This window comes from Oryx dammah, unplaced genomic scaffold (genome assembly GCF_014754425.2).
Source record: "Oryx dammah isolate SB20612 unplaced genomic scaffold, SCBI_Odam_1.1 HiC_scaffold_20, whole genome shotgun sequence".
Taxonomy (NCBI): Eukaryota; Metazoa; Chordata; class Mammalia; order Artiodactyla; family Bovidae; genus Oryx; species Oryx dammah.
Genome location: NW_024070204.1, coordinates 29,497,417 through 29,521,284, shown reverse-complemented (window position 1 = coordinate 29,521,284; position 23,868 = coordinate 29,497,417). Strand labels below are relative to the sequence as shown.

At 42.3% G+C, this 23,868-nt stretch overlaps 1 protein-coding gene across 4 annotated transcripts in view; it reads left to right on the top strand.

Moving 5' to 3' along the window:
• The first annotated feature begins 46 nt into the window (after positions 1-46).
• DROSHA (drosha ribonuclease III) overlaps positions 47-23,868 on the top strand; it is a 120,100-nt gene continuing 96,278 nt past the window's right edge. For 2 of the 4 annotated variants that reach the window (XM_040262274.1, XM_040262276.1), the window contains exons 1-7: positions 48-191; positions 4,984-5,049; positions 6,282-7,118; positions 10,878-10,970; positions 16,985-17,216; positions 20,359-20,500; positions 22,408-22,562. In XM_040262274.1, coding sequence (XP_040118208.1) covers positions 5,033-5,049; positions 6,282-7,118; positions 10,878-10,970; positions 16,985-17,216; positions 20,359-20,500; positions 22,408-22,562 — 1,476 coding nt within the window. In that variant the 5' untranslated portion in view covers positions 48-191; positions 4,984-5,032. Of the gene's footprint in view, positions 192-4,983; positions 5,050-6,281; positions 7,119-10,877; positions 10,971-16,642; positions 16,754-16,984; positions 17,217-20,358; positions 20,501-22,407; positions 22,563-23,868 lie in introns of all 4 variants that reach the window. The other 2 variants (XM_040262277.1, XM_040262275.1) reach the window with 2 other exon arrangements.

Here is a 23,868-nt window from a genome sequence, read left to right as displayed (position 1 = left end):
CAATCACCGTGCACAAGGCGCTGCGGCGATTCCCGAGCGCTTTCCCTCTGGCAGTCCGGCTTTCTCAGGTTTGCTTTTTAATTCTCTTGCTTTCCTGTTCCGGAGCCGCGGGCGGTGCTACGGTCTTGGAGGCTACACTATAAGTCTGGCTTTACTCTAACGGCGACCTCGCAGCCCGAGAGCTTTTCTAGGTAAAAGGGTCATCTTGTGGGTGTTGGAAGAGGGAGTGTTTCCAAGTATCCGAATTTCAACGGGGCTGGCGTCTGGGGCTGGGGTGAGAGGTTCCTGGGAGTTAGGATCCGGCAGCTCCTCTTCAGATCTGCAGCGAAAGGCAAAGAAAAGGGACCCTAGGCCCGGACCTTGTAAATAAATAGTAGTGAAAAATGAGACCTTTCATTCATTGTGGCGCGCATGTGGTGGTCCAGGCCTGGGGCCGTCGGGATCTCGGGCAGGAAGTGAGACTAAGTTTACATCGTGGGGCTCACTATCTGGCGGGAGATGTGAACAGGGAAGCACGCAATTACGAATCATCCAGACGTAAGTGACCGGGCTGGGAATTCAGGTGGTGGAAGAGCGCGTTAATAGAAATGTAGTCCCACATTGCAACACTTTCTACAAAGAGTGATGTTCCTGCACATGTTAACTGTGCAAAACGACTCCCTCACTTTCCCTGCTTCCAAACAGCAGCTTAAGAGGAGGCAGACGCCGAAAATAATTACTTTTCCAGTTGCACTGAGTTCCTTGACTTTTGAATTGAAGTTCACATCCACAACACAGCCTGACTGTGCCTTTAATAGGTCAGTTTCATAATCAATGTTTTCAGATATTCTATTTCTAGAAATATCCATGAGGATCTAATAGTGAATGTTCAACAACAGTGAATACACGATACAGGAATATTGGTGATCCTGACTCTTGTCCACCTCTAGATTCAGTACACTCCTTTGTGTTTCCCTTGGACTCTGCATACCTCTTTTCTTGCGTTTATCACATTATGTAATTAAAAAAAAAAAATCTGTATCTGCATATGGATTCTGGGCTTCAGGAGCCCTGCTTACTATGTGCCTTACTCATCTTTGATCAGGGCCTGTGACCATGCCCCACTTGTCTAGGCTCATTAAATGTTGCATGAATCAGTGAAAAGGTCTGCTTTTTGTCTGGTTTTGGTAATGCAGACCTGTTGTGGATATATTCAGTAGGGAAATGTCCAGTAGCAACATAGAAACATATATCACTGGTGAGCCAGTAAACACTTACTGATCACCTACTGTGTGCAGAATGTTCTGCCAGGGGCTGTGAAGGATACAAAAATGATTATGAGTCAACCCAATTCATCAAGGAGCTAATAACCTAGTGGAGGAGTTAAGACATGTACACACATGATTATTATATGAGGCAATCTCTGGTAAGTGCTGTAAAAGAAGTAAGTACAGACTAAGAGCAATGGAAGTCTTGAGGGAATGGGATTACTTCCTAAAGGGAACCAAGATAGGCAGCACAGAAGATGTGGTGTTTGACATGGGTAGATGGGTTAAAAACTTAATGGGCAAGGTCACAGGGAGGGGTTTTAGAAGACCAGGAGTAAAGAATAAGCTGGATGATAGTACTTCATATATTAGGAACTGGAAACACCTAGGATGATGGGAGAGCTTCCCAGGTGGCCCCAGAGGTAAACAACTTGCCTGCCAGTGCAGGAGACATAATGAGAGGAGGGTTTGATTTCTGGGTTGGGAAGGTCCCTTGGAAGAGGGCCTGGCAACCCACTCCAGTGTTCTTGCCTGGAGAATCCCATGGGCAGGGGAGCCTGTTGGGCCACAATCCATAGGGTTGCAAAGAGTGGATATGACTGAAATGACTTAGCATGCACGCAGGATGATAGGCACTTCATGGGGAAGTTGGGTCCTGGAAGAAGTTGGGTCCAGATTGCAGAGGGCCTTAAATGCCAAGCATGGAGTTTGAGCTTGATTCTTTGGGCCCTGAGTAGCTTGTGGTGACAGGATGGGCTGTCTAGGCCCCAGGTTTATCATGAGGGTCTTGAACTGAATGATAATCATTCAGTTCAGTTACTCAGTTGTGTACAACTCTTTGTGACTCCACAGACTGCAACATGCCAAGCTTCTCTGTCCATCACCAATTCCCAGAGCTTGCTCAAAATCTCATGTCCATTGAGTGTGTGATGCCATCCAACCATCTCATCCTCTATCATCCCCTTCTTCTCCCACCTTCAATCTTTCCCAGCATCAGGGTCTTTTCCAGTGCGTCAGTTCTTCCCATCAGGTGGCAAAAGTATTGGAGTTTCAGCTTCAGCATCAGTCCTTCCAATGAATATTTGGGACGTATTTCCTTTAGGATGGATTGGTTGGATCTCCTTGCAGTCCAAGGAACTCTCAAGAGTCTTCTCCAAAACCACAGTTCAAAAGCATCAGTTCTTCAGTGCTCAGCTTTCTTTATAGTCCAACTGTCACATCCATATATGACTACTGGAAAAACTGTAGCTTTGACTAGATAGACCTTTGTTGACAAAGTAATGTCTCTGCTTTTTAATATGTTGTCTAGGTTGATCATAGCTTTTCTTCCAGGGAGCAAGTGTGTTTTGATTTCATAGCTGCAGTCAGCATCTGCAGTGATTTTGGAGCCCAAAAAAGTAAAGTCTGTCACTGTTTCCACTGTTTACCCATCTATTTGCCATGAAGTGATGGGACTGGATGCCATGATCTTAGTTTTTTGAATGTTGAGTTTTAAGCCAGCTTTTTCACTCTTCTCTTTCACTTTCATCAGGAGGCTCTTTAGTTCCTCTCTGCTTTCTGCCCTTAAGGGTGGTGTCTGCATATCTGAGGTTATTGATATTTCTCCCGGCAGTCTTGGTTCCACCTTGTGCTTCATCCAGCCTGGCATTTCGCATAATGTACTCTGCATAGATGTTAAATAAGCAGGGTGACAATATACAGCCTTAATGTATTCCTTTCACAATTTGGAACCAGTCTGTTGTTCAATGTCTGATTCTGACTGTTGTTTCTTGACCTGCCTACAGATTTCTCAGGAGGCAGGTCAGGTGGTCTGATATTCCCCTCTTGAAGAATTTTCCATAGTTTGTTGTGATTCACACAGTCAAAGGCTTTGGTGTAGTCAATAAAGCAGAAGTAGATGTTTTTCTGGAATTTTCTTGCTTTTTCTGTGATCCAACAGATGCTGGAAATTTGATCTCTGGTTCCTCTGCCTTTTCTAAATCCAGTTTGAACATTTGGAAGTTCTCAGTTCACATACTGTTGAAGCCTGCCTTGGAGAAGTTTGAGCATTCTTTGCTAGTGTGTGAGATGAGTGCAATTGTGTGGTAGTTTGAACGTTCTTAGGCATTGCCTTTCTTTGGGATTGGGATGAAAACTGACCTTTTCCAGCCTTATGGCCATTGGTGAGTTTTCCAAATTTGCTGGCATATTCAGTGCAGCACTTTCACAACATCATCTTTCAGGATTTGAAATAGCTCAGCTGGAATTCCATCACCTCCACTAGCTTTGTTCATAGTGATGCTTCCTAAGGCCCATTTGACTTCATATTCCAGGATGTCTGGCTCTAGGTGAGTGTCACACCATCATGGTTATATGGGTCATGAAGATCTTTCTTGTATAGTTCTTCTGTGTATTCTTGCCACCTCTTCTTAATCTCTTCTGCTTCTGTTAGGTCCATACCATTTCTGTCCTTTATTGTGCCCATCTTTGCATGAAATGTTCCCTTGGTAATCATTAATGAGATATTATTTGGTGTGTACAGTGATTGATAAGGCTAAATAATCTGAAACTATTTTCATGAGCTATTTGAAAATCTGCCTTAAGCCTGTTGGTAAAACTTTTGTTTAGAAAGACTTTAGGAAGATGCTTCTAAATGGAAACTTTCTGCAGTTAATGTTTGTTTGGGTTTTTAAAACATTTTGCTGAAGCGCAATATTTGGAATGCTGTTCCTCTTCATAACATTCTTCAATCGGGAGGACTGAGAATGAGAATCAAAGAAAACTGTTATGTTGACCAGATTATAGTTAAGTTTGAATCTAAATGCTAGTCTCACTGAGGGCGAACGAATGTGGAGTGGGAGAGCAGAAATGATTTTTCCCTCCCTGGTCTTTTAGCTGATTAGAGATGGAATATGCCTAAGTTTCGGAGAAGGCAATGGCAACCCACTCCAGTACTCTTGCCTGGCAAATCCCATGGACGGAGGAGCCTGGTGGGCTGCCGTCTCTGGGGTTGCACAGAGTTGAACATGACTGAAGCTACTTAGCAGCAGCAGCAGCAGCATGCCTAAGTTTCCAGTCTTTTAAGGTACTGGTTGTTTGAATCAGAGAGATAAGTACTTCAGTTCAGTTCAGTTGCTCAGTCGTTCCCGACTCTTTGCGACCCCATGGACCAGGCTTCTTTGTCCATCGCCAACTCCTAGAGCTTGCTCAAACTCATGTCCATCGAGTCGATGATGCCATCCAACCATCTCATCCTCTGTCATCCCTTCTCCTCCCGTCTTCAATCTTTCCCAGCATCAGGGCATTTTCCCATGAGTTAGTTCTTCGCATCAGGTGTCTAAAGTATTGGAGTTTTGGCTTCAGCATCAGTACTTCCAGTGAATATTCAGGACTGATTTCCTTTAGGACTGGTTGGATCTCCTTGCAGTCCAAGGGATTCTCGAGTCTTCTCCAACACCGCAGTTCAAAATAATCAGTTCTTCAGCACTCAGCTTTCTTTGTAGTCCAGCTCTCACATCCCTGCATGACTACTGGAAAAACCACAGCTTTGACTAGATGGACCCTTGTTGGCAAAGTACTTAGGACATCTTAAAAATTAGTTGTGAACATTAATTCAGTTCAGCATGCTCTTCTTTTTATTAATATGCTATCTGCATTGGAGCATGCAAAATCAGTGTTAAGATAATCACAGAAATATTTTCCAGCATGAGCAGTTTGGGAAACATTTTTATATCTATTTGTTCTCTCTGTTCTCTAGAGTTTATATTCTCTGTGGAAAATGTGACATATTCAAATAGTACGTCACGATGCAAGGCAGTGCATGGTGAGTGGTCTGATAGTAATGGCAATCGTTTTGGGTGACCAGGGAGGAGCAAACACTGGCCATCTGGGGTGGGGAGGGTTTAGATCTGTGAGGAGGAGGGTGTGTGTTAACATAGGCCGTATCCATGGCTGGGACCCAGACCAGAGCGGTTAAGGAGCCATCCTGGAGCCCTGCCCTGATGGAACTAGCAGTTCTGAGGTCAGGCAGACATCAAAGGTGAAATGAGGTAATGAGCTGGTGACCTGTAATCATTATAGGACCTGCCAAAAAGAACCACAGAGCGTGTGAGAGCAGGGTACCCTGGGGCTGGTGACATTGGTTGTAGAAAGGCCTGCAAGGGTATTGCTGTAGTAGCGAGGCAGGAGAGCATGGTGTGGAATGGATGGACTCCAGTATCTATGAGGCTGAAATGATACAGGCGTTTGAGCATAAATTTTTAACTAGAAGGGTTAAGGGAGGAGAAGTTGTCAGGTAATTCCCTGCCGTATGACTTGAAGACCAATGAATGGTCTCATCTATTGAGACAGGAAGGGGCTTCTCAGGTGGCGCAAGTGGTAAGGAACCTGCCTGCCAGTGCAGGAGACACGAGAAACACGGGTTGGGATGATCCCCTGAAGGAGGGCATGGAAACCCACCACAGTATTGTTGCCTGGAAAAATCCCACGGACAGAGGAGCCTGGTGGCCACATTCCAGAGGGTCACAAAGGGTTTGACACGACTCAAGGGACTTAGCATTCATGCATGCATTGAGATAGGAAACACTGAAAAAGGAGCAGGTGGGATTCTCTTGGAGGGCAAGGTTATTGATTCCTTTTAGGACGTGTTGAGTTGAATTAGTGAGTCTGTGCTGAGTAGGGAGAAAGGTGTGGCAGGATGATGCCCAGTGTATGTGTAGAGACATGCTGTGTGTGGACAGGATGACATAGTGAGGTCAAGGTTGGGGGGAACTTGAAGAAGTACACCACAGCAGATGGTTGAACACTGGGATGTGACCTCGTCATGCTGGAAGTGAAGCCTCTTTAGGAAGCGACAGGGTCCAGGGACTGACCATGGCTTTGGCTGAGTGGCTGAGACCTGGGAAGAGTTTATTGGCCCTGAGGAGTTTCAGATAGTACAGAGAACTCAGTATTAGATGGGTGGAATATTCCAGCAGCCTAAGGGGTGGTCAGGTATTGGTGAAAGCTGTTTACATAGTGAGTTTTTCTCTTCTCTTTTTCTTTCCTCCACCAAAGTCACAGAATGTCGTTCCACCCAGGAGGACCCAGGTGTCCCCGAGGGCGAGGGGGACATGGAGCCAGACCCTCCGCACCAGCCTTCAGGCCCCAAAATCTGAGACTGCTTCACCCTCAGCAGCCTCCTGTGCAATACCAATACGAACCCCCCAGCGCCCCTTCCACCACCTTCTCCAACTCTCCGGCGCCCAATTTTCTGCCTCCAAGACCAGACTTTGTACCCTTCCCTCCACCCATGCCTCCTTCCGCGCAAGGCCCCCTACCTCCCTGCCCGATCCGGCCCCCTTTCCCCAGCCACCAGATGAGACCCCCCTTCCCCGTGCCCCCCTGTTTCCCTCCCATGCCGCCTCCGCTACCCTGCCCCAATAACCCCCCAGTCCCTGGAGCGCCCCCGGGCCAAGGCGCCTTCCCCTTCATGATGCCGCCGCCTTCCCTGCCGCATCCGCCGCCGCCTCCCGTCGTTCCGCAGCAGGTCAATTACCAGTACCCGCCGGGGTACTCGCACCACAGCTTCCCACCTCCCAACTTCAGTAGCTTCCAGAACAGCCCCAGTTCCTTCCCGCCCAGTGCAAGTAACAGCAGTAGCCCTCACTTCAGGCACCTCCCTCCGTACCCGCTCCCCAAGGCTCCCAGTGAGAGGCGGTCCCCAGAAAGGCTAAAGCACTACGACGACCACAGGCACCGGGACCACAGTCACGGGAGGGGCGAGCGGCATCGGTCCCTGGAGCGGCGGGAGCGAGGCAGGAGCCCCGACCGGAGAAGGCAGGACAGTCGCTACAGGTCCGATCACGAGCGAGGGCGCACGCCCTCCCGCCACCGGAGCTACGAGCGGAGCAGGTAAAGCACACCTGTGGTTTTTTAGAGAGTTGTGGAGATCCTGACACAGGTCATTTCTGCGGCTCAGCAAACCAGACCAAAAAGGTCCAGCCGTGCATTTCGGCTTATAAAAGGAAAGGGCTGTTTTACTAAAGAGGGAGAGACAACTGATGAGGAAAGAAGTTGACCTCAGGAGAAAGCCACTTTGAAAAGCATCCCCAAATTAGCAACACGGGTTCATTTCAATGAATGTAAGCCAATTACTATACAGAGTACAGCTGGCATTTTAATGATGATCAATAAAAGATCTTGTAGTTGTTTGTGTGGATGTTGTATTTAATTATGTTCAGTATGACCATCTTGTCAGGTTATTGCACTGTGGGTTCTTTTGGAATTGGTGGTCTGCAGGCCGCTGTTATCAGTCAGGAATCCAACTAGTTAACAAGCTGAACGTGCTTCCTGATTTTTAGGATAAATGGAAGTTTCTCTTCTGTTTTTGCTTTCTTGTTCTGTTTCTTTATAAAATGAAATAATATTAGATATACATTATCAAAGTTACAGTTTTCAAAATAGCTTCTAATTTGATTTTGTTGCCTTGAAATGTATGCATACTAAATAAAATTGCATTTAGAACATACTAATCCACTCCAGATTAAATTTCTTTTTTTCCCCACCCAAAAGGCCAAAAATCTATATTTACAAGGAAATAAGGTTTCCAGCAGACATTCATTGATGGGTGTCTAGAAATTCTCTGAAGTTATATGTAAAATTTTATGTCTATATATTTTTTTCTATAAGTAAATCAGTGGCTTACAGCAGATTCTTAAGAGATTGTATGAGTCTGTTACCCTAAACCTAAGAACCATTGGTTTAGATGGAAAAATTAAAATGTGCACATATCCATTCTACTAATATTTATTTGTACCTTCAGTGAACTATTTGTATCAATGAAGATTTTTGGTTTTCCACTTGTCAGGCTGGTAATGGTGCTTCTCTTTCTGGCTGCTGTGGTGTGTTCACTCACTTTCATTGTCTTGTGGAACTTCTGTGCTGAAAAGTTTGAGGTCCCCAAACCAGGTAACCGTGTTACTTGGATTTGCAGAGAGTGAGTCTTGACTCCTATGGAATTAATGTGCTTCTTGGTTTCCTTGTTGTTCTCATGGCTGTGTGTTTGATTCTGACCGAACATTTTGCCAGTAAATGGTAACAGTCGTTCTCAGTCCTAAAGGTTTGGAAGGAAGCCCTCCAGGCCTTGGAAGGTTTGGAAAGAAAATGCACCATTGCTTCTCCCTGATGCCTAGTCGAAGGCAGAAGTGACATGTTTCCTGCAGAGGTGACTGATTCTGATGGGTTAAAGCTGACTAGAGTTGGTAGACTTTGAAAAGCCATTTCAGTATGACTTACTGTTCCTTGTCAGTTTTGTTCTTAACTTGGTGATGGATTAGTTGGCAGAGGCCTGTGAGGGTTTTATTTTACAACTTTATTGTGAAAATCTAAACTCAAAAGAGTTTGATAGTTTTCTTCAGACTTAAAGTGATTGTTAATAAATCTGTCTTTGGGGAAACATTTTGCTGCAAACTTCAACATTCTAGATGACTTTTTTTTTTTTCTGTTTGAGAGTACTGTGGTTTTTAGGGTTCTGCTGTAAATTCCTGAGTTCGCCCATCCAGGCTTAAGCTTGAAGAAACACAGATGTCCTGTAAACTGAGGATCCCTGTCACTAAGTGAAATCAAATGCTGAAAAAATGACCCTTCATCCCCATTAGCCTAAATCACAACCCCTTTACTGTGGGGGATCTTAGGCAATTAGCTCATCTTTCTACATGGCCTTTATTTACCCTGGAGTTGTTTTATGATGTTGTACTTGGGGTGTTTGCTCTGGAGCGGCCTTAATGTCACAGCCGCAGTAAAATCAGTTCCCTCTGGGGGTCTTAGTAGAATGTCAGTCCTTTGTCTTATATAGAATGCTTCTGTGAACCAAACATGGAGCCTGTGAAGTGCTGGTATATAACTTCCGAAAGTACCCTGGAGAAAACCAGACGTTCACAAAGTTGTGCGTTAGATTAGATGAAGTTTATGCAAATTCTTTAGTCTGTCCTCTTGCTGCTTCTGCCCTGGCTTCTTGGGGTAAGTGCATCCATGCTTTTTCAAATTTCATTTTTCCTTTTCTTCTTCTCCTCCTCCGAAATCTGGGTGAATAGTGATTACAAGATTGTTTCAGGGCAGACTATTTCCAGAGAAGGTTTGTGAAGAAGTAGATGCATGCATTTGCTGTTGTGAAAGATGCAAGTTCCTCCAGTGAATGGGAAAAGGAAGAGCTGCAGGGGCGGCCTGTAAGGAGCAGGGCAGTGGCTTCCCACACTTGAGCAGTGTTACAGCACAGTAACCCCATACCTGTCCTGTTGGGTATCGTGTTGAGCCATTGGAGAGCTAGTATTATGTATCTAAGGAATATCTTCATGGTCCCGAACTGGGAAGAATTTTTGGAAAAATAACTGAAGCATTGTTTTTCTTGCTTTAAATGGGTTCATCATATAGTATTACAGTGATTTATACTGGTCTTTTCAGTTCATAGCCACTAGAGGTAGCGGTCATCATGAGAGGTGCCACTCTTGAATGCAAAATCCTATCCCCTAGGTGTTACAAAAACAAATGAAAAATTAGGAATATCCTTTAAATAGAGTTTTTATTTGGAAATAGAGGCATGTTTTTTTTTTTTGCCATGCCATCACAAATTACATTATATTGTCATGTGATACCACTCACTACGTGGGGTTTGCTGTCTAAAAGTAAGCTGTGGGGGATCTTAGGCATTTTAGAAGTGTGTCAGATAAAGAATGTGGAATCCCAAGCACTGGCTACTTTACTTTGGACAGCTGGTGTGTACCTGAACCTTAAGTATATGTTAAAAGTGTTATTTAAAGAAGTGTTTCTTGATGAAGGGGTGATTTTTAAGTGGAAAGACAATTTTTGTGTTAATATCTAAGATCTCTTATTAATTTTGTAAGTTTTGATTTCAGTTTACATTTCTTTACATTTCTTCTATTTGGCTATAAGTGGGGGATTATTATTTCTTTTTTGTCCATGCCATGTGACAGGCATATGGGATTTTAGTTCCCCTACCAGGGATCTAATCTGTGCCCCTGCAGTAGAAGTGGTGGCGGGAAGGGGGTGTGTGGCTATTTTTGAGTTTAGACATTTTTGTAATCTTCTTGCTGGACTCAGGCTAATATAGCATTTTTTTGCCCCACTCTAAGACCTAGTATTTATTTCCTTTAGATTTATTTCTGATGTAAACACACTGGGATTCCAGTTTTTGTTTCAGATCTCATTGTACTTATTGATTAGGCTCATAAGTTATTACTCTCATTATTACTAAATTCCAGCTTTATAAAAATTATTTGTTGGATGAAATTATGAGTGTTCCAGAAATCAATAGGCAGTTGAATCCTTTGAAGTTTTCCCTATAGAACGTTTGGCTGGTTGGAAAGTCTCAAGAGAAGATTATGATAAAATTCCCTTTGTTGCTTACTATTAAGTATGACTTCTTTTTTTTTTAAAAAGAAAACAGCAAAAAATGTCTAAGGTAGTTAACTTGCGTAAAGTGAAATGCTCCTTTAACCTCTAATAAATGAAGGGTGAATAAAAATGTCCCATAGTGAATAGTGCTGCAAAATACTTAGGTGAGGTGAGGTCCATTTATTTAGATGAATTCAGTGAAAGAGATGGTGTTTTTGAGTCTTTCTGTTGAAAACAGCTCTGTGTATTAATTCCTTTAAGAGAGCGGGAACGGGAGAGACACAGGCACCGGGACAGCCGAAGATCACCATCTCTGGAAAGGTCCTACAAAAAAGAGTATAAGAGATCTGGAAGGTAAGCAAGGAGTTGACACTGGAAGAAGTCATAGGATCATCTCCTGAAATTCAGATTTTGTGCTTTTGCAGGGTATCATCCAGGTCTTCAGAATAGCCTGAGTGTCTGTCCAAAGAACACTATGAAAAGCTAAAGTAGCCAGTTACTGAAAAACCTTTTATTTCAAGATGTATATAGGATGCACAAGGAAAATCTTGATAAGTCTCCCAAATTAGCCACTTTGTGTCCTCAGTTGCTGTAAAACTCTATATATAGTAGTTCAAGGTTTGTTTTTTTTTTAAAGACCTTGAAAATTCATAATTACGCTCTTAAGTTTACTTGTTTCAGAAAAAAAAAAAGAAAAACTACATTAATACCTTATTTGGAAATATGACATTGAAATTGTTGCAAATAAAAATTTATAGGATGTAACCAATTCTGTATCAAGAGCTAAAAATTTATGCCTTAAATAAATGGTAATTAAGAATAGTATTCTCGATAATCTGACAGATTTTGGGTCAATTATTCATTTTCCCAACTTTGTTATTGGGCAAAGGAACTTTTTTAAGCCTCAGTTTCTTTGTCTAAAATAAGGACAGTTAGATTTGCCTTATTGGGTGATGAGGGATCATTGAGATAACGCACATGAAACTCTTAGCACTTGGCCCAGTAGTGCCAAACACATGGTAACTATATATATATAATTTTCATCTAATCACTTGACTCTAAAGAAGCAGAAAAAGGTATTGAAGGTAAAATAAATTAATAAAATAGAAAACAGAACTATAATGCCATAATGATATTTGTCAATAAATGTAAGATTTCTTTCAAAGGCCGTACAATTTAAAAAGTGGCAAATCAAGAAAAGAAAAGCACATATCCATTAGGTATAAGAAAGAATATATTATTATAGGAATGAAGGGGACTTAAAAATTATAGTGTGTTGGTATAAGTACTGATGTTTTATTTGAGAAATTAAAAAACTTGGATGTGATTGGTTGTTTCTATGAAAACAAAAATTATAAACCTTACACTTACAGCAGAAAATTTTAATAGGCCAATAACTATGGGAAAAAGTTGACTTTGTGTCACTTCCAAAAAAGTTTGAAACTGTTTTTAGAACACTGAAGAAGATGGAAGGAAAGCTCAGCTCATGCTGTGGTATCAGGAAAATCCAAATGGCAAAACTATCAATGAAAAGAAAACCACAAAACAATTTCTTTTATGAATATGGATATGAAAATAGTGATTAGTAAATGAGCAGGTTGTTTTTAGGTGTGTATTATAATAGTTGAGGGTTTATTCCAAGTTTGCATGGTTAGATAGGTTAGTATTAGGAGATCTATAACTGTAATTCTTTGTGTCAGAATCTCTAGAGTTATCTCAGTACTTGCCTATTGGCTATTTAAAGTTGCATTCAATTATGAGTAGGAACTGGTAAAGTAGAAGTATAAGCAGATTTCTGTAACTTGATAGAGAACATTATCTTGTGATGAACATGATTGATACCATCTGAGAAGAGCCAAATTTAATGTTGAAACGTTATAGGCCTTCCCATACATGTTAGAAAAAAAGACAAGGACACCCTGTTTCCTACCACTGTCACCTGATGTATATCTTAACAAGCAAATGACAAACATTGTATTCTTGTGTGTCCCAGGTATTGTACGGTACGATGATAGTCTTTAACAAGAGTCCCTGCTTTCCAGGAATAAGAAAGTTACGTGCTGTGAGCAGTGCTTTTGATAGAGCAGATACATACTGCTTCCGGAACACAGTAGTTAGTAACTCAGCCTCGGGTAGTCATAGAGAAGTTGGCAATGTACTGATTCCCTGGAGTATGGATAGGAATGCCTAAGGGAAGGCAAATGGTAGGGGGAGAGAAAGAGCAGGTGTGAAGCCTGCATTGGAGAAGTGGTCTCAGAGGGTCAAACCTGGAGGTTGGGAAATGAGTTTAGGCTTTTGTTAGTAATCCAGGAAAGAAACGACTGTGGCTAGACCGACCCATTGTGGCAATGACGATGGGGGAAGTTGGAGGTAATTGAGGGAGATCGATGTGGGAGAGTCAGTAGGACTTGGTCATCACTTGAGAGCTGATGCTCCCGTTGGAGGGCTGGAAACACTTAAGAAACACTAAAGAATGAGTTCAATTTTGGGCAAGTGGAATTTGTGTCTGTGAGACAGCTCGGTGGAATTGTGTGGTACCTAGTGGGACACAAAAGTAAAAAAAAAAAAAAAGAAAGTATAAGGATCAGAAAAGAGATCTTAGCTAGAAATGCTAAATGCCATGAATTAGATGAGGTCAGCTAGGAAGAGTCTGTTCAGTGAGAAAGGGCCTGAGGAAGAGGAGGAGATAAGGATAGGAATAAAGCTAAGATAACTGCGTCTGTGGAACTCGTTGAGGGCCCACCTGAGGTTGGATTTTAATGTGGTGTGCTGGGAATCTCTTGGTTTAGTTGTTTTTTCTCCAATACCCAGTAATTTGTGGAGAAGGCAGAGACTTGGATTCTTTGAGTTCTAACTCATGCAGTAGATAAGAAAATAAAAGTTATAGATGTAAATACTGTAAAGCAGGAAAAGTTATCATAGTTTGTAATTAAACAACAATTTTGAGTTCGGATTTTGAAATTTGAAATGCCTGAGACATCTACCTAAAATGATGTTTTACTCCTATTTTGAAATGTCCCTCTCAAAGTGTTAAAAAAAAAAAGAAGAGAAGAGAAAAAGAATACTAACTGTTGTTCACAATAGACAACCCTGATCATCCATTATTTACGACACCTGCCTAAAGTGGAAGGAGTAAGGATGTCTTCTGCCTGTGTTTCTCGATGGTAATAATAATAAAACATTTGGTGGGATTTTTAGTACATGTCAAAATGTCTGTGTCAAATAATCATGTTAGCATTTAACTATTACTTACTAGCTGTGAGAGTGGGCAAGTGATATAATTTCTAATTCTGTTTCCTGTCTAGGGGATGTTTATATCTGCTTCAGGATTCTTGTCAGGACTAAGTGTATCAGAGTGCTTATAAGAGTGTCAGGCTCTCAGGAAGGACCACAAACAAAAACAAATAAAACCACTCCACAGGGAGCCAGGATTTGCCATTATTAGCTAATGATATTACCAGGACAGTTCAAGAGAATCAGTTAAAAATGTTAGAATTAACTCACTGAAGTTGACAGTTACACAATAAACATATCATAATTAAGAGCCTTCCCTCAATACCAGGAATACCTACTTACTAATAGAAAGTATAAATAGAAAATTTAAATGAATAAAAGTTAAATTTCTTAATAAACTTAAAAATGTATTGATCAATAGGAAGCTATTAAGTGTAGTAGATGACAAGGAAGGTGATGTAAATGAATGGAGGGCATGTTAAATTCCTGTAGTGGGAGTGGAAGATAGAGTTAAAAACATACCAGTGTTCTTCCAAAATATTTGTAGTTTTTAGCGGTGGTATAGTGGTGAGTATATCTGCCTTCCAAAAAATCTATAATTTTAATGTAAGTTCAGTTGAGGTACTGTTTTTAGAATTTTACTGGGACTCAAATTTTTCTTGGGAATAGAAGTGAGTATAATGAAGAAAAATAATGCATAGTTTGGTATGGGTATAAATAGGTCAATGAGACCAATTTGGAACAACATTCAAGTATATATAAAGGTTTACATCTATGATAAAGTTGTTTTTTCAAATCAGAGGAGAAACTGATATGGAAACAGTGCAAACTGTATGGAAAAGAAATTGAGTTCAGATTTCTGCCTTAGATCTTGGACAGATAGAGTAAAAAAAAAAAATTAATGTTAAATGTAGCTGAAAAATATAAAATATTTATTTAACCTTGCTATGGGAAAGGATTACCCATAACACTAGCCATAACATTAGCCATAACACTAAGACTGGAAATAGAAACAAAAACAATCTTTGCCTTTGGCCATATAAAGATTGTATGCAGCTCTGCTGCTGCTGCTGCTAAGTTGCCTCAGTCATGTCCGACTCTGTGTGACCCCAGAGACAGCAGCCCAACAGGCGCCCCGTCCCTGGGATTCTCCAGGCAAGAACACTGGAGTGGGTTGCCATTTTCTTTTCCAATGCATGAAAGTGAGAAGTGAAAGTGACGTCGCTCAGTCATATCCCACTCTTCGTGACCCCATGGACTGCAGCCTACCAGGCTTCTCCGTCCATGGGATTTTCCAGGCAAGAGTACTGGAGTGGGTTGCCATTGCCTTCTCCAGTGTAGCTATAAATAGAATTAAAAGGAAAATAAATTGAAAAAGGTTACATTAGATATGACAGAAGATGGGTGATAATTTAAATAAAAAACCGTCAAAAGACTGTAATCCTAATTTTAAAAATATTGCCATGATGTATTGACTCATGTTCATATTAATAAAAGAAGTGAATGTGAAACATGTTATTTCAGTAGTGACAAATTAAGTGAGATGCTGTCTTTGTAAGGATAGAAAAGATTAAAAACAATCCTGTTGACAGGATGTGTGGAAATGGGAAATCACATACGGTTTTGATGGTAATCTAAACTGGTAATTCTTAACTGTAGAAAAGCCTTTAAAAAAGTGCACACTCTGTGTGTGAAATAATATGATAAGTCTGCAAAGAACACAAGTGTATCTACAGTAGCATTGTTTACAGTGGGGGAAGAAAGGCAATATCCTAAACGACAGTGATCAGATTTGTCAGATTATGGTATATACATATAAAAGAATGATATGCGTTATTAAAAATGGTTCAGATGTAGATGTATTGAAGTAGAATGATGTTCCTGGTTTACCACTTTGTTGAGGAAAATGGGCTACGGAGTTCCTGTTTTTAGAAACTTGGATGTTTATATATCTATATCTTCTAACATATTTGTGAAATATAATTGTTATCTCTGAGTGGTGTTACAGGTGATTTTTGTTTTATTTTTCTTCAGTGAACATATATACATTTTACTTCACAGTAAATATTTTTTTCTGGTAACAAACCTCTTGATGTACACTGTAATATTTAGAAGTTGCATCAATAAGTAATATATATAATCCTAATCACTCACTGTTTTCCCCCTGTTGTATACACACCCTACACTTAGATTTTCCCTGCTGTAAAATTAGAAATGAGTGATAGAGTTGATGGAGAAACTTACTTGTGACTTTGACCCAGATGTAAACTTTCTTGGGTAAGAGTGACTTTGTTAGTAGTGCTGCCGAGCTGGCACCACATCGCAGTCTCTCTCCTTTGCTGGATTCTCCAAGTCTGTAGGGTTCCACTGAAATGTCCTGGGCTTAATTTAAAAATCTATCCTATGGGTTTTTCCCTCCAAGCACATCAATACGCTGAGCCTTTGCAAATTTCATGCTCCAGCGATTCAAGGAGATAGAATTGCTTTTTTCCTTTTTAATTGAGTTACTATTAGTAATTGTGGGGATCAGAATTAGGCGAATTGGTGGTTCATTAAGCAGTAATACCCAAGTAGGGGCTTCCAGAGAAATGGTGAGGGATGGTATAACTGGTTCACTCTTGGATTTTGGTCCTCAGGCTAAATTTATGGCTAAGTGGAGATCATGTTTCATGAAGACTTTTTTTTTTCTCTTGGCAAAGCAAGATGTGGAGAATTCATAATTAGTGTGCTCAATGCCAGATTGTCTGTAGATGGAGATGTCCACATATTGCCCAGAGATCTTTCTATTCTAGGAGTTATGGTTTGCCGGTTGCTCCTGAACCTGCCGTATGCACACCAGAATCACCTGGGGAGATTATTAAAAATATAGAATCTTGGGCCCCAGCCCCGGAGACTGTGAATCAGTAAGTAGATCTGGGGTAGGGCCTGGGAATTTGTATTTTTAAACAAACAACTTCAGGTGATTCTGATGTCAGCAGACCGGTGTCAGGGGGTCACTGGTTTTTCATACACATGAATATGGTGGTTTGGCATGACATTTTTCTTTTAGGTGACAAATGAACTAAACAGGTGAAATAGAAAAGTTTTACAAGGAAAGAACATTTTTAATAGCCTCCCTTTGCCCCCTTTTGAAGTCGCTCCCCAAGCAGGGAGAAGAAGAGAGCTCGCTGGGAGGAAGAAAAAGACAGATGGAGTGACATCCAGGGCTCTGGCAAAGAGAAGAGTTATACTTCAATCAAGGAAAAGGAGCCAGAGGAGGCGCTGCCTGACAAAAACGAGGAGGAGGAGGAAGAACTCCTTAAGCCCGTCTGGATTCGCTGCACCCACTCAGAAAACTACTACTCCAGTGACCCCATGGATCAGGTGGTAGGTCTGTGGTTGGAGAGAAGCTATGGACCAGAGCTCCTCATGGAGAAGGCAGTGGCAGCCCACTCCAGTGTTCTTGCCTGGAGAATCCCAGGGATGGCGGAGCCTGGTGGGCTGCCGTCTGTGGGGTCGCACAGAGGCGGACACGACTGAAGCGCCTTAGCAGCAGCAGCAGCAGCAGAGCTCCTCAAGCTTGGCGCTGTTGGCGTCTTGGGCTGGATAGTTCCCTGTGGCGGGGCCTGCCTGGTGCATGGTCGATGTTGAGCAGCATCTCTGGGTTCTGTGCACTGGATGCCAGTAGCATCCTCGTGGCTGTGATAACCGAGGCTGTCTTCTGACGTTGCCCAGTGTCCCGTGGGGAGTGAGAGAATGCCCCTCCCCCTGGTTGAGAACCACTGCTGTAGACAAAAGCTGCTTTCCAAAAGACAAGAGTGCCGTAGGTGTATGAAAGGATCTCTTCATTCTGATTTTTGATGCCACTGCTAGTCTTGATGCTGGTGGTCTTGTAAGCTCTCACTCATAGCTATGTTATGCCTTCTGTGGTATACATCTGTATGTGTGTGTGTGTTTCCCTCAAAATGAGAAACAAGGGAAAATTGAGTTTGTCTCTTTGCAAGTCTGCCCGTGACCAAAGGTACCCATAGCAGATTTCCCGTGCTGGTTGCTGGTTTTGTGGAATCGTGGTGTCGTCACCTTGGATGGGTTCTCAGGAGAGTCAGCACGTGTGCTGCTCACAATGGGGCTCCTGGGGCTCAGCAGCTGTGCCTCATTGCCTTGGGGGCCCCACAACCTCTCTGTGCTCTTCTCCTCTTTCTTCCATCTCCATTTTATTTTCCATCACTCTCCCCCTGCCTTTTTTTTTTTTTCTCTCTCTCTCCCCTAACAGGCACTATGCCTCCATCCCCATTAAGTTAAGTGTATTTGCCATAGGATGGACATACAGTCATGTTCACTGATGAAATGAATGAGTGAAGGAAGGGATACATACAGATTTAGGACAGAAGAGCCTGGAGATGTTAGATTTACTGGGTGGGGTAGATAAGAGAACATTCTGTTGTTTGGAATTTTGTAAAAACAGCTTCAACTTGGACTGGGCCCTTACCTATGGTGAGCTTGAGAGGAGACTGTCGTCTCTGGCAAAAAGGTTTGAGAGGTCTCTCTTGTTGGCATGATATTTTACTTGATAAAGAAAAGCAGGGTTTTAAGTCATAGTTCAGGTGACATAGGCAGGGAGAAGCTCATACATGGAGCTGTGTTGGTGAAACAGCTCTATGTGTCTCAGATTACCTCCCTGAATTCTTAAAACATCCCTGGAAAGAAGGCATCTGTTACTGCAGAATGTTGTTGTAAATGAGAATACTTAACTGATCGTGGTTTAAGCTTGCTGGGTTTGTTTTCCTCGACAAACCATCTGGAGGGAGGTGGTAGCTGGTGTGTATTTAGTGCCTTAGTGATGGCAGGGCCGTAGGTGGGTATCGCTGTCTTCTGGAGGATCCACCACGGTTGTAGGATGCCCATGGGAGCCCCAGGCATCGTGTCCGTACACACCTCTGCCCAGACACAGATGCAGAGGGCAGTACTGGGTGGAGCCCAGGGTGCCCGGGGATCTCTTCTTCCATCCCTTCATCCAGAATTGTGTTTAATGGATTAATTTTCCATCTCTGCCATAATCCATCTCCACAGACTTCATTCATGGCTTAAAATACCGCACATTTATTAGCTCACAGTTCTGTAGATCGGAAGTCAAACTTGGGTCTCACTGGCTAAATCGAGGTACTGCAGGACTGCTCTCCTTTCTGGAGACAACCTGTTTTCTTGCTCATTCAGGTTGTTGGCTGAGTTCAGTTCCTTATGGCTGTGGGTTGGAGGCCCTTGTCTGCTTGCTGTCTGGCAGGCTGTTCCCAGCTTCTGGAGCCCATGTGCATTCCTTGGCCCATGGACCCCTTCCTTCATCTTCAGAGCCAGCAGCGTGGGTTGAGTCCCTCTTGTGCTTTAAAGATCTCTTGCCTCTTCTTCTATTGCACCTCAGACTGCTGTTGTGAGAGCCTCTCCACTTTTAAAGACTCATATTCAGTTGGGTCTGCCCAGATAATCCCACCTCAAATTCTGTAGCCTTAATCGCGTCTGCAGAGTTCTTTCTGCACTGAAAGGTGGCATGTTCATTTTCCAGGGATTAGGACAGAGACATCTGTGGCATAGGACAGAGACACCTGTGGCCGAGTTCTCTGCCCCAAACCTGAAGGGAATCCCAGTTCTGTGAGCACGGGGGAAGGGGAGAATGGCTCCCCGAGGGTATCATTATTCTTGAAATAATGTTGAAGGCACTGAGGCTCAGAGCATTTAAACAGCAGAGCATTTGCTTTTCCTCACCTTTCTTGTGGGTGTGTTAAAACTCCAGTGTCGAAGGAAGGCAGATAAACCAGAAGGCCAACATTGGCTTCTGTTTGTGCACCGCTGGTGCAGAGAGGGCCTAACTGTCAGAGCCACCCCGGCATCACCAGTATCAGTAATGAGGTGGGGCAGAGGAAAGCAGGCACCCTCTTTTGGGAATAACTGCAGATTTCATGATTGAATATTCATTTTATGTTGGAAAGGTGCATTTTGAAAATGTCAAATGTACATTTAAAGTGATTTTCAACCTGGGAGGAGAGTAAGGGAAAGTGAGGAACTTCCTCCAGGAATGTATTGCAGAACCCTGTGTTTGTAAAGAGTGTGTGTGTCCCTGTGTTTATGGGGTGCGTGTGTGGTTTGTGGGTCACTGGGTTAATGTGGAATACACACCATTAGTGAATTTCAATAGGGGAGGGGTATATGTTCTCTAGGAGGATATCAGGTGTCATGAATTCTGAGGGATTTATGATTTTTTGGTTGTTGTATCAAAAGGGCATAGATGAAGATTTCTAACGTTTCTAAGGGTTGGCAAAGTGCATTTACCTGAGGACTGTGTCAGCCATAAATGTGTGTGCAATTCAGAGCATCATTGCCAGCACTCCGGGCATTTTGTGTTTAAAATATTTGTTAAATTGAGGGTTGAAAAATGATATCTTGCTGTTAAAATCTTTGGTTATCAGTGAGTTCTTAAGTCTCTTTGGTATGACTATTATTAATATAGTTCCTAATATTGATCCTTTATTTTTCAAAGGGAGATTCTACTGTAGTTGGAACAAGTAGGCTCCGTGACTTATATGACAAATTTGAGGAAGAGTTGGGGAGCAGGCAAGAGAAGGCCAAAGCTGCTAGACCCCCATGGGAGCCTCCCAAGACGAAGCTAGATGAAGATTTAGGTGAGTCAGAAGTTACTAGACCAAGATCCTGTGCTCTTTTTTTATTGTTTAATACCAGACTTTTGGGATGTGTCCTTGAGAGTCCCATAGTAAAATTTCCTAATGTCCATTTTATTTTCCTTAATTCCAGTCAGCAAATACATAGCAATGTAACTTTCTTCTTTTCGATTTTCTTTTCCCTTAGTTATATTCAGTAGAATACATAAGAGATCTCATTTTCAAGGCATGCTGGCCACTGTGTCCCCGTAGACTCCTTCTGTCTTAAAATCAGAAGGGACCACAGTCCAGCCTCCTGTCAAAAGCAGGAGCCTGTTCCCGTGCCTTGTGATCTAATGGGCAGGCATCTCCTGTGGCTCTCTCCACTGCCAGGGTGTGGAAACTCCAGCCAGAGTCCAGCTCTGTTTGAAGCTCTCTCTCTATTCACAAAGTTTCCATCAATTTCTTACATCTTTTCACATACATATTCTGAGACTCCAAGGAGATGCTGAGATCAGTGCTTCTCATCACGTTGTGTCCTTAGCCCCTAACACAACGCTGTATGCAGAGGAGATGTTCAGTGTGCCTTTTCCTGCGTGTTATCTGCCTCTGATCTGCCCACCTTTGTTATGTCTCCCTCGCTGAGAGGCAGTGTCCATGGTGGGGAAAAGCATGACAGAACCAGCTGGCGTGGGTTTGAATCCTTGTTCCACCACTGGAAATGTGATCTCAGGCAAGTGATGTGATTTCTCTGTATCTCAATTTTCTTGCCTTAAAAGAGGAATGACAGTACCCATCTCACCTAGTACACTTGAAAATACAACAGTGTAAGGGCTCCTTCTTACTACGCTGTTCTGCATTAATCTCTTATAGGATCACTCCAAGTTCGAGGTCTTTTTGTTTTTTCTTTTTTGATTGTAGTAAAATACAAATAACATGTGCATAATACACATAAGATATACCACTTAGCCATTTTTGAATGTATGGCTCTGTAATGTGTTACGTGCATTCATATTGTGTAAACAACCTTTGGAACTCTGTTCATCTTGCTAAACTGGAAACTCTATCCAGATTAAAGACCAGCTCCCCATTCCTGTCTCCCTTTGCCTCTGGCAGCCACCCTTCTACTTTCTGTCTCTATGAATCTGACTACTCTAGGTACCTCATATAAGTAGAGGCACACCATATTTGTCTTTTGTGACTGGATCGTTTCGTTACAGTAATTCTTGGTCTGTTTTTATCTAGTCACTTTGAAGGACTAGAGTCTCTTATTATTACTATTAAGAGAAAAAAATTTAGAATCTGATTCAGTCTGATCTTCAGAGCCTGGCATTCATGACCTTTTATCCCCTCACTTCTGGATTTCTTCCTGTGAGGCCTTTGCTCCAACCAGAGTCAACCCATAGTCTTGCTCCATGGTTTTGCCTGCAGCGCCCCTTCTATGGTCCTTTCCTTCTCATCAGCTTAACCCTGCTCCCATCCCTGTGCCTGGGTCACGTGCACCCCTTCTAGGAAACCCCAGTGGATCAAGGTGGATTCACTGCACCTTTTAGGAGGTGAAACCTCAGACAGCTTTGGCGGTTTGCATTTTCTCTGGTCTTGTTCAGCAAGTCTTTCTCTAAAAATCTTTGATCCTTTGTTTCCCCCTCTAGACTGTGACTTAGCATCATGGGCTCTATGAGATTTCATGGGGTTGCTTGGCAGAGTTCTAGTGTGAAGTAGGCACTGGAGTGTTTGCTGGAAGATAAACAGCTGTCCTTAGGTTTCTAAACGTATGTCCTTATGTTTTGGTCATTTGGAAGTAAATCTTCATGTAAAACCTTCATGTAAAATGTAAATCTTCATGTAAAACCTTCATGTAAAATCTTCATGTAAAATCAGCTTGGAGACTGCTTCAGCTTCTCTCCATCTTTTTCCCCTCACCTCTATAGAGAGTTCCAGTGAATCCGAATGTGAGTCCGATGAGGACAGCACCTGCTCTAGCAGCTCAGACTCTGAAGTTTTCGACGTCATTGCAGAAATCAAACGTAAAAAGGCCCATCCTGACCGACTTCATGATGAACTTTGGTACAACGACCCAGGCCAGGTGCGCAGGCTTTTATGCTCTTGCTGTGAAGGTTGCACACCCACACATCACATTTATGACTGCTGGCTCAGAAGATGCATGGTAGCTGGTATTGAAACTGAATTTTACTCTCAGGGCTAGGCGTCATCCTTCACAGCTTATTTCTTTTCAGCTTCAACGTTCAGCTCCAAAGCGTAAGCACCAGAGCAAGTGCTCCTTGAATCCTATTTGACGATGTTTGTAAATCCTGTGTGAGGGAGCAGGATGATGGTGCTGCCTCATTAAACTTGCAGTAAACGGAAGGAGACGGATGGCAGGATGAGGGAGAGAGCACTTGTAGCTCTTTTTAAAAGCAGTTCATCTGGAAGTTATCTTGTAGCCGTACAGTAAACAACATCCCAGGCCCTATAAGACTTTGTATTTGACAGTTGGTAGAAGTCACAATTCCTTGTAACTTCTCCTTGTTATTAAGCATGTTTGAGCTAATGATATCATGTGTGTTTGTGCTCAGTTGTGTCTGACTGTTTTCGACCCCGTGGACTGTAGCTCACCAGGCTCCTTTGTCCATAGGATTCTCCAGGGAAGAATACTGGAGTGGGTTGTCATGCCCTCCTCCAGGGGATCTTCTCAACCCAGGGATTGAACCCCCATCTGTTGTGTCCCTGTATTGGCAGGCGGATTCTTTGCCATTGCACCACCTGTGAAGCCAGTGACATCATAGTTGGACGTAGTTATTTTTTATTTTCACTTACTGTTTTATTATGAAGTTACACTGGTGGAACAGTGGTAAAGAATCTGCCTGCCAATGCAGGAGATGCAAGAGACGTGAGTTCAATCCCAGGGTTGGAGGGATACTGCTGGAGTAGGAAGTGGCAACCCACTCCAGTATTCTTGCCTGGAAAATTCCATGAACAGAGGAGGCTGGGAGGCTCTAGTCCATGGGTCGCAAAGAGTAAGACACTATTGAGCAACTGAGCATGCACACACAATACATAATGCAAAATAGTATCTTTATAAGAGAATTGTATTTTTACAAATGTATAATGCATACAAAAATAGTATCTTTAATACATGTCAACTTATCAAGCATAATAAAACATATCCCTAGAAAAAGATCATTTAAAATTTATATTTTGTAAATAAATTCATACCATTCTACATTATTTTGATATTGTTCTCCTGGTTCATATTAGATTACAGCTATCTATTTTTTTAAAATAGAATTAATATAGTTAGAATGCCTGACAGAAATGTACCGTGTGGCCCTTTTTGGTCTCTGAGAATTGAGCAGAAATGTTTACAAATTGTTAATACATTTTGGAATCTT